The following is a 10,005-nucleotide window of genomic DNA, read 5'->3' on the forward strand; positions in this document are numbered from 1 at the left end:
TGTGCAGGATGTCCAACCAGCCGGGGCTGATTGCGCCACCACCCCAAGGACGAACCTTGGACTCAGCCTGCATCGTTCCGGCCAAGTTTGGCTCTGAAGTCATGTTGCTCCCACCTAGGGCGCTGGGTTCACTGTCTCCGTTCAACCGAGATCTGAAGAAGAGGACACAGAAATGGCAAGCAAGCAGCAGTCTACTGCAAAGTGACAGAGATGGACTTGTAGGAAGAGAAGGGCCCAGGGCTGGGAGTCTGGGGGGAGAGTTTGGGCCTGTTCTTTTATGGTCTCTGTGATTTCCTCCTTTCCTTAGCCCCTCCCTGTCCACTCCTCAGAAGACCCTCTCCATGCTCCTTTGTTCTGGCCCTGTCCCAACAGACACATCACACGCCATGCTCCTTGACCCCACTCTCCGTGGAAATGAGAATTTCATATGGATATAGACACTCAGAGATGTGCAGTGAAACTCTCCTCTACATATGGAATTTTAACTTACATTTACATTTTAACTTACATTTAACTGAAATAGTTGTGTGTGTGTGCATGCACACACTCCAAACACACACACAGGACTGCTCACATCAATGGAAATGATCCCAAAGACAGACATCAAATGAAGGGACGCTTCCTGGGGGGTCAGCACAGGGAGAGTCGGGTGTTTGGAGCGTGGCTGTTCCCTGCCATCCCACGTCTGAGGAACCAGAGACACCTGCATGCCCAAGTCTACTGTGGCACAACTCACAACCCAGGACGTGGAATCAACCTGAGTTTCCACCAGTGCACACCTGCATAAAGAAAAGGTGGTTTATATGTGAATCATCTTTAGCAAGAAGGACGGAAGCGCAGGATGTTGTCTTAAAGGAGATGAACCAGACCAGGAAAAGAAGTACATATGTTCTCTCATACATAGAGCTAGGAAGGCTGGCCTGAATGCCCAGCAGTGGTCCTACAAGTTGGGAGGGTGGGTGGGAGGGCACAGACACTGAAGAGTTGGCTTGGATTGGTGAACGCGACACATGTGTTGTGTATCATGCCAAACACTGTTTGGGGTTCAATTCATACCCTTTTTTGGGTGGGGGCTACTGGGGATTGAACTCAGAGGTAGTTGACCACTGAGCCACATACCCAGCCCTATTTTGAATTTTATTTAGAGAAAGGGTCTCACTGAGTTGCTTAGCGCCTCACTTTTGCTGAGGCTGGCTTTGAACTTGTGATCCTCCTGCCTCAGCCTCTTGAGCTGCTGGGACAATTCATACCTTTTAATAAATAATAACACAAACCAAAATAGAAATGTTGTCCCAGATGTCAGACACTTCTATACTGGAAGTGGAAGGAGTGAGTTTGAAATTTAGCAAAAAATTGGCCCCTCTGGGGCTGGGGAGGTAGCTCAGTAGTGAGGCTTGTACCCAGAGGTGTGAGATCCAGGGTCCGATCCCAGATCATGCAATTCTCCAAAACATAAACTGAAATAAACACAATTTGAAGATCAGCATTGCCCTTGATGAAGAGGGAGCCTGACTGGAGACAGGCCCGGTGCTGAGTGTCTGGAATGCTGTGAGCACTGACTCAGATCTCAGGATGCACGGCAGGGGGTGTGGCAGGTCTGCAGCCTCTCAAGACTCAGGTGCTGAAACTTCTTCCCCTCGGATTGCTTTGCAGAGGTGGGGCTTCTGGGCAAGGCACTGAGTCTGAAGGTGGAGGCCTAAAAAGGGGCTGAGACCTGGTGGAAGAGGGATCACTCAGCATCAGACCCTCCAGCCGTGCTCCCTGCCAGTCCTTCTGGCACCAGAGAGTTTGTCCGTCTTGTCTGCAGGCTGCAGAAATGATGTGATCCTTGGAAGCAGAGAACTGGGCTGACCAGCAGTGACGTGACCCTGGGTTTCATGGCCTCCAGGACCCTGAGGAATAGATGTCTGACCTTTCTCGTTGGGACGTGGGGTAATTGGTCATGGCAGCACAAAGGGACCAAGACGCGCATCTGCCTGTCCATCTGTTTACTGGGATCTCAGTAGTGTTTCGTGGTTCTTGGCGTACAAGCCTCTCACCTCCTTGGGGACCACTTCTTGGGGGGGCTCTCCCTTTGGATAGCACTGTGTCCCTCTCCCAATTTGGGTGGTTCGCTGCTGCAGGTGGCCACACAGCTGCTTGTTGGGTGTCCTGCCTGACAGCGCAGATAGATGAACGCATTGGCCCCGTGGGGTTTCTGTGCAGGGGGTGGGGTCCGTGGGAGCAAGACCCCGATGTCTGTGAACACAGAGGATCTCACTTCTTCCTTGGCAACTGCTCTGGCCAGAACTTCCAGTCCAGCATGGGCAGTAGTGGGGACACAGGCCTCCTCTGCCTCTTCCTGAGCTGGGGGCCCCCTGCAGCCTCCACCACTGAGGGTACACTCTGCATATCACCTTCCCAAGCAACTCTCAAGAAGTGGTGCCCCAGGGCTGGGGTGGGGCAGTAGAGTGCCCCCTAGTGGGGTGAGGCACTGGGTCAAGCCTCAGCACTACATAAAAATAAGTAAATTAATTAATTAATTAATTAAAGGTATTCTGTCTACCTACAACTAAAAAAATATGAAACGACAAAAGAAGTGGTGTCCGTGATCATTCTAGGAGCTGGGGACGACCCATGGCTTCCTGCCCTTGGCTACACAGCGCTGTCATTCCAGTGGCTGGTTTCCATATCAAACTGTGCTGACGCTGGGCACTAACAACACCCAACCACATGGCACTGACTTCTTAAAAGAACTATTTTAATTTGTTTTAACCAGTTATACATGACAGCAGAATGAATTTATGCACTTTGATATATCATACATAGATGGGGTATAACTTCTCATTTTTCTGAGTGTGCATGTTGTAGAATCATATTAGTCATGCAGTTATATATACATGAAGTAATAATGTCTGTTTCATTCTACTACCCTTCCTGTTCCCATATCCTCACCCCTACCCTCCCTTCACTCCCCTCTACCTAATCTAATGCTATTCCTCCCTAGTGCCCACCCCCTATTGTAAATTAGCATCCACATATTAGAGAAAACCCCTGGCCTCTGTTTTTTGGGGGGATTGGCTTATTTCACTTAGCATGATATTCTCCAACTCCATCCATTTACCAAGAAAAGCCAGAGTTTCATTTAAGGCTGAGTGATATTCCATGAGGCACTGACATTTTAATGTTGCCAGCATTTGGCTTTGTTCCCTGTAGCGCTGGTGAGGAGCGTTGCAACCCGCAAGAAGGATGTTGTGCTGGGATTTCCTCTTGCTGTGACTCTCTGAGTGTGGCATCGGGTGCTTCGGAGTCACCGGGAAGACGTAGGCAGTGTTCCTTCTGCTTCTCTTTTTGGGAAGGGTTTCTTAAACTGCATACATGAGGGCACTTTCCCCAGGCAGAGGCCATGTGGCCCTGAGCCGGACAGCACATGGATGGACCTGGCCACACAACCAGCAGCGGACTCCCTCTGCACTTGTCATTGATCCTCTTTCTTACTGTACCTTGTATGAGTGTCTAGGACTTTGTGGACGTCCCCTGCTGCGTCTGGGTGCTTGGTGTGTGTTGCTCCCAACTGCACAGCTGCGTTCCGCCGTTCCTGCAGGGGGCACCAGCATGTCCACTTCCATTCCTGTTCTGGCCATTTGCCTCATCCTCTGTCCATGTCCCCCTCCCCGAAATCGCCAGCTGAGGTTAATCAAAAGCCCGGCAGCCTTTGGTTTGCCAAGGAGCTGACAGCACAAAGCTGCTCCTGCTCTCGTGTCCCGTTCTCTTTCCTTCAGGCCAGAATCAGACTCTGGAGCTGAGCTCCTTTCCTTTGCTGTATGGGCAGTGAGAGCTGAGACTCCCCTCAGAGCTGTGCTCCGGGTGCTTCTGGTGAGTTCTGGTTATGTGTGATTACTGTCTTGTCTCAAGGTGTTTTCTCTCCTTTTTTTGGCTGCTGGGGATCGATCGATCCAGGTGTTTCTAGGTTCCCAGGTTCTTCTTACACCCAGATGTCCTAGGTGAGAAAAGAGCTCAGAGGTCTTATTTTCTCATGCAAAAACTGATATGGGAATAAAGCAAAGGCTCTTCAGCACAGGCTGGCCATGACACAATGTGTGCCTATGCATCATGTTGTATAATACACATAGACAGAATTAATCTGTCAATATAAAAAAGACTTTGAAAGATTAACACATGAGGGTTAATGTGATGACTGAACAAACAACCCCTTCTCTAGCAACATGTCTTCCAGGACTGATGAATAATCAAGGCTCTTGATAAGATAAGCATCCTGTCCCTCTGTCTCCTCACCCCTGCAGAGGAGGATCCAGAGAGCTCAACACTGTGCACGGCTCCAGCCCCCCATGCGACCCTGCACCAGGGTCAGCTTCCACCTGCAATGAGCCTTGCAGAGATGGGGACTAGGCACCAGGCCATCTCCTGCCTCCAACTTTGGTTGGGGACCCGGCTATGAGTGCCCCAGATCTCTCAGGCAGGTCCAGGAACAATTTTTCCATGACGTGATCCTTGGCCACAGAGGGCCCCTGGGTGAGATAAAAAGGACTGGACTGGGCTGAACGGGGGTGGAGGGAGCATCACAATGGCTTTCAGGTCAAAGGAAGGTGTGTGGCTGGCAGGGTCCTGGCTGGGCCTGTGCAAGGTGAGAGCCCTGGGCACCAGTGCAGCTCTGGGTGCCAAGGCAGTGCTGCCCTTTGAAGCCATACCCCAGTGTGCAGGCAACAAGTGGCTGAGGGTGCTACAGATCTGGAAGGAGCGGGGCCAGGAGAACTTGCACCTGCAGATGCACCGGGCTTTCCAGGAGCTGGGACCCATTTTCAGGTAAAGCTCTGCCAAGCCCCTCACTGAGGATGCCCAGCACCTCCTTCTCTGCTGGCTGCCAGGCACTCGCCAGGTACCCGGTGCTCCTGCTCCCTAGGAACATGGGTGGTCTTCGTCCTCCACAAGGCACGAGGGGGCATGTGGGTTACCGTCCCGAGACTTTGCCAGTGGAGACAAGGACTCCTCCTGTGCACAAGGAAAGCTTGCCTCAGAGGAAGCTGAGAGGGGAAGAGGGCTCAGGCAAGAGGCTCGGGGACTTCCTGTGGGGCAGGCTCAAGTCCAGGAGAAGGGTGAGGTCTGACTGGTCTCCAGAGGGGCATCAGGAAAGGACGTGGGATCCAGCAGGGCTTTGTGCACGTTCCAAGGTATGAAGTGGGAAGAACACAGATAGTATCTGTGATGCTGCCTGAAGATGCTGAGAAGCTGCATCAGATGGAGAGCCTGCAGCCCTGGCGGCAGCCCCTGGAGCCCTGGATGGTCTACAGAGAGCACCGTGGACAGAAGCCCCTGGGCGTATTCTTGCTGTGAGGCACCAATGGGTTGGGTTGGGAAGTGGAATTGACACTGGGCAGCCTGGAGAGGAGGCCAGACCAGCAGACCACAGGACACATGTCCTGGGCTCTGCGGGTGGGTGGACAGTGTCAGTAGTAAGCATGGATGGGTTCCTGTGATGGATGTCCTGGGCGGGGGAGCAGGCAGTGGGGGAGAAAGGCACATGGGGTCTGCACAGGCTAGACAAGGAACACTGAGCCCCTCCCTGAAGGGAGCACCCTCGGCCCTAGGCCTTGGTCCCTGTCCCCTCCTGCTGCTGGGTGGCTCTCCTTCCTGTGGGTCAGAAAACCAGCCCAGAGATGTGAAATCCCAGGACCAAAGCCGTGGGCAGCATGGGCCAGAATCTGAAGTCCACCAGGGCTGTCCCACCACCCAAGGGGCCCTTGCATCCTGGGTCAAGTCAGCCTTCACTTTGGGGAGACAGTGACGGGGAGGAGGTTGGGGATGTGCATGGTGGAGGTCCAAGGCAGCTTCTAGCTCAGCAGCAAGGCCCTGAGCTTCCAGGTGGGTCAGCAGCAAGGGGGTGGCTCCTTACTGGGCCCAGGGAAGCGGGGAGAAGATGGTGCTCAGGGTGGGTCAGCTGCAAAGAGGTTGCCATAAAGAGCAGGAAGTGCTGAGAAGAACCACAGGCTGAAGAGTCCCACACTCCGTGTCAGGAAGTGGATTTTCTGGGGAAGAGCAGGGCATATGCACGTGAGTCTCCTGGGCCGGGCCCTCCGTGGAGGGCATCTGATGCAGAGGCCAGATGTGAAGGGCGGGTCTGGGGGAAAGGAGAGCCAGTGCCCCTGAAGGAAGTGGTGAACTTGTGTGTGTGTGTGTGTGTGTGTGTGTGTGCATGCACGTGCACATTAGGGTTCTATGCAGCACTGTGCATACTCTTGGACATGAGTGTCTTCACACATGTGTTTGAGGTCTGTGTGGGCACAGGCGTTGGCGTGGCATGTACCCATGTTTCTCATCATCAGGAATGGGAGGCACTGCCCTAGGAAGAGAAAGGCGTGTGTGCCTGATTGTGGCTCAGGCTGCAAAGCCCTGCCACCACTGGCACCAGAAGCTCCCGGGGCCCCATGTGCTTGGGATGTGGTGGGTGGATGTGGTGGGAGATTCAGTTTGGACTCTGCACTACAGAAGACAAGGACACTTCAGGGAGCAAGCAGGTGCCACTCTCCAAGCTCCATGGGGAAGGACATGGAGGACAGGAGTCAGCCTGGCCTCTCCCACCTGAGGCATGGTGTGGGCCAGGCAGGCAAACTTGACCTCAGGTCACCCCCCACCCTGGCAGAAAGCCTGGCCACCCAGGCAGGGCCCACGTGGACGCAGGGTGTGCCTGGCAGCTCCCAGGAATTACCCACAGGCCTCCCAGCACTCCAGGGCTACCTGCCCTCATCCCCATTTCAGACTTCCATGGCCATCGCCCAGCACAGGAAGGTCACTCTGAGAGAATAAGGTGAGGCCAGGACATGCAGCTGCCTCGCCCCCGGCCCACCTTCATTCTTGGAACCACCGAGTCCCTTTGGGTTCCAGGAAGATGGCAGACAGGTTGGGGACCTGTGGGATGCTTGGGGATGCCTCTCAAGCCCTTGCCTGCCCTACAGGAATGGAGCTGAATGGAGATTCAACCGGCTGCGGCTGAATCCAGTCGTGTTGTCAGGAAAGGCCGTGCAGAAGTTCATCCCCATGGTGGACGAGGTGGCAAGAGACTTCTCCGAGGCCCTGAAGAAGAAGGTGCTGCAGAATTCCCGGGGCAGCCTGACCCTGGATGCCCAGACCAGCATCTTCCACTATACCATCGAAGGTGTGGGGCTGGGGGAGCTTTGGCCTCGAGGGTTCTGAGGTGGCCAGGGTGGGTGGAGTACTGCAGGACGCAGCTGAGGCCCAGGCCTGCCCTTGTTCAGGGCTGCCATCCTCTCTGCAGCCAGCAACTTTGCTCTTTTTGGAGAGCGGCTGGGCCTCTTTGGCCCACACCAGAACGCTGGCAGCCTGAAGTTCATTCATGCGCTGGAGGCCATGTTCCAGTCCACTGCTCAGCTCATGTTCCTGCCCAAGAGCCTGTCCCGCTGGATGAGCTCCCAGGTGTGGCAGGAACACTTTCAGGCCTGGGACTACATCTCTGAGTACGGTAAGGGCTGGACCAGGCAGGGCTGTGGGTCGGGGCAGGACAGTCATCCAGGTTTCCTCTTACCACCACCCAGAGCCACACGGAGTCCACACAAAAGGGCCACGCCTTCCTCGGGGTCCTTGCAGAGTTGGTGGTGTGGCCAGGCTTAAGACAACACTGAGGAGCAGGGAGAGGAGGCGCTGGGTTGGTGGGTGGATTGATAGTGAAGCCGACCTTCCCAGCACTAAGGCCTGAGGCCTCTCCTCTCCTCGCAGTCAACAACTGCATCCAGAAGGTGCATCAGGAACTTGCACGCAGCTTCCCTCAGGACTACAGTGGCATTATGGCTGACCTGATCTTCCAAGGGGACTTGTCACTAGATGCCATCAAGGCCAACGTTCTGGACCTCACAGCAGGGAGTGTGGACACGGTCAGTCCTAAGTTCACCCCAACATTGTGGTAACGTCCATCTGACTCCCTAGAAATGTCTTAATTCATTTCTGAGGCTCAGGACACTGTAGAGGTACCTTGGAAGGAGCCATTCTGGAGACTCGGAGCCTCAGATCTCAAACTGGGGCTGCAGATATGTTTGGGGTACCAGGAATGGTCCAGGAGGAGGACCTGGCCGGGATCTGAAGGTCTGCTCAGGGTGGGACAGTGAGGCTTGTCAGAGGGGTCTGAACACAGCCAGGCAGACAGCCATTGCAAGCAGACGGACAAGGGCTGCAGAGCACCTGTGACTCCTGGAGACGGTCACCCCTCAGGGCCATGGAGCCGGGTGTGAGAGCCAATCGGACCCTGAGGAGACAGCAGGAGGTGGCCTGGGTTGGGCCCCGAGAGGTCGATCCCTCAGGACTCAGGACAGGAGTCGGGGGACATGGGTGTCTTGAGTTGTGGGGTGCCAGGGCTCTGTGCTGCTCGGGGCACGCCCTTCCCCTCCAGGGGAGGGTGTTCTCATGGAGGGGTGCCTGGGGCTGGGGCGCCTGGCCAGTGCCGTGGTCTGAGCCTTGCCCCCATGGCTCCCGCAGACAGCCTTCCCCTTGGTGATGACGCTCTTTGAGCTGGCTCGGAACCCCAATGTGCAGGAGGCCCTGCGCCAGGAGAGCCTGGCAGCAGAGGCCAGCATCTCTGCAAACCCCCAGAGGGCCCCCTCAGAGCTGCCCCTGCTGCGGGCTGCCCTCAAGGAGACCTTGCGGTAGGTGCTGGCTGGCCCTCCCCACCTGCCCTGGCCCCTCTGCTCCCTGGAGGTGGGAGGCAGGCATGAGCAGCTTTGCCTCAGAACCCAGAGCTCCTCAGCTCCTCCTGCTCTGCCTGAAGGGAGGGGTGCCCCTCTCCTCTGGGACTGCACTCCCAAGTCCCATGCACGACCGGCCACGTCCTCCTGGGCCTGGCTGCTCAGGCTGCTGGGGGCTCACTGAGCCTAGCAGGTGCAAGCAAGCACATCCTGTGAGCAGGGCTGCCGCACCCTCGGGGGTCCTGGGTGGGCAGCAGACAGAGGGAAGAGGAGGGAGCTGTCCCCCTGAGGCCCTGCCTGTTGGTGTCCTACCCCCAGGCTCTACCCAGTAGGAAGCATTTTGGAGCGAACCACCAGCTCAGATCTGGTGCTTCAGAACTACCACATCCCAGCTGGGGTGAGTGAGCCCCGAAGGCCACCCCAGCAGATGGCCCCTTCCCACATCCCCTGGCTAGGCAGCTGACACCTCCCTGCGCCCCTGTCCGCAGACCTTGGTCCACATGCATCTGTACCCAATGGGCCGAAACCCCGCGCTGTTCCCTAATCCTGAGCGCTACATCCCCCAACGCTGGCTGGACAGCCAACTGCACTTCCACCATCTGGCCTTTGGCTTCGGGGTGCGCCAGTGTCTGGGCCGGCGCTTGGCAGAGGTGGAGATGCTGCTTCTGCTGCACCACGTGAGTGGGCCTGGGAGGGGCTCGGCAGAAGGGCATCAGTGGTGCGTGGGGGTGAGCGGAACCAGGAGGGGCCAGCGGGTCATGGAGCGGGGTGAGCAGCCCCCAACCCTCACCACTGGCGTGTGTGCGTGATGGGGCGGGGTCTTCCCTGAGGGCGGGTCCTGTGCCCACTACCCCGCCAACCTGGGTTCGCTGGCTCCTGCTCCCTGCAGCGTGGTGGCTGCGCTGAGCAGCTGGGCAGGAGACTGGGTAGGACCTGGGCCTGCTGCCCAGGCCACAGGGAAGTCCCGCCTCTGTCCTAGGTGCTGAAATCCTTCCAGGTGGAGACACTAGTCCAGGAGGATGTGAAGCTGGTGTACCAGTTCGTTTTGAGACCCGCCTCCTGTCTCCTCCTCACTTTTTGGCCTGTCAACTAGTCACATCTGCGCACTGAGGGTGCCAGCCCCACCACCAGCCTCCCTCTGCCCTGACCCCAGCCCACCTCTCTTCTGTCCCAAGGGCTCTGCTTCCTGGGCCCCAACACGGTCCAGCCAGCCCCTGGCCCAGTGGACTGGCCCAAGACCCAGGGCAGGACAGGGCTTGCCGGGCTGTGCAGCAAAGCCAGGACGCACTGAGGAGGATCTTGGTGGCAAGTCCAGGCT

The 10,005-nt window shown here is 56.4% G+C and overlaps 1 protein-coding gene across 2 annotated transcripts; it reads left to right on the forward strand.

Moving 5' to 3' along the window:
- Positions 1–4,564: 4,564 nt before the first annotated feature.
- Positions 4,565–9,780, forward strand: LOC113192825 (cytochrome P450 11B3, mitochondrial-like). Of its 2 annotated transcripts, XM_077800933.1 has the most exons (9): positions 4,565–4,803; positions 5,169–5,327; positions 6,951–7,150; positions 7,271–7,474; positions 7,729–7,883; positions 8,482–8,648; positions 9,006–9,084; positions 9,176–9,364; positions 9,667–9,780. In XM_077800933.1, the coding sequence occupies exons 1-9, from the start codon at positions 4,565–4,567 to the stop codon at positions 9,778–9,780; spliced, it is 1,506 nt and encodes a 501-aa protein (XP_077657059.1). The 2 variants fall into 2 exon arrangements, with proteins under 2 accessions (XP_077657059.1, XP_077657060.1); XM_077800934.1 differs by lacking the exon at positions 9,176–9,364.
- Positions 9,781–10,005: the final 225 nt, after the last annotated feature.

The sequence above is a fragment of the Urocitellus parryii genome, chromosome 7 (assembly GCF_045843805.1).
Source record: "Urocitellus parryii isolate mUroPar1 chromosome 7, mUroPar1.hap1, whole genome shotgun sequence".
In the NCBI taxonomy this organism is placed as follows: Eukaryota; Metazoa; Chordata; class Mammalia; order Rodentia; family Sciuridae; genus Urocitellus; species Urocitellus parryii.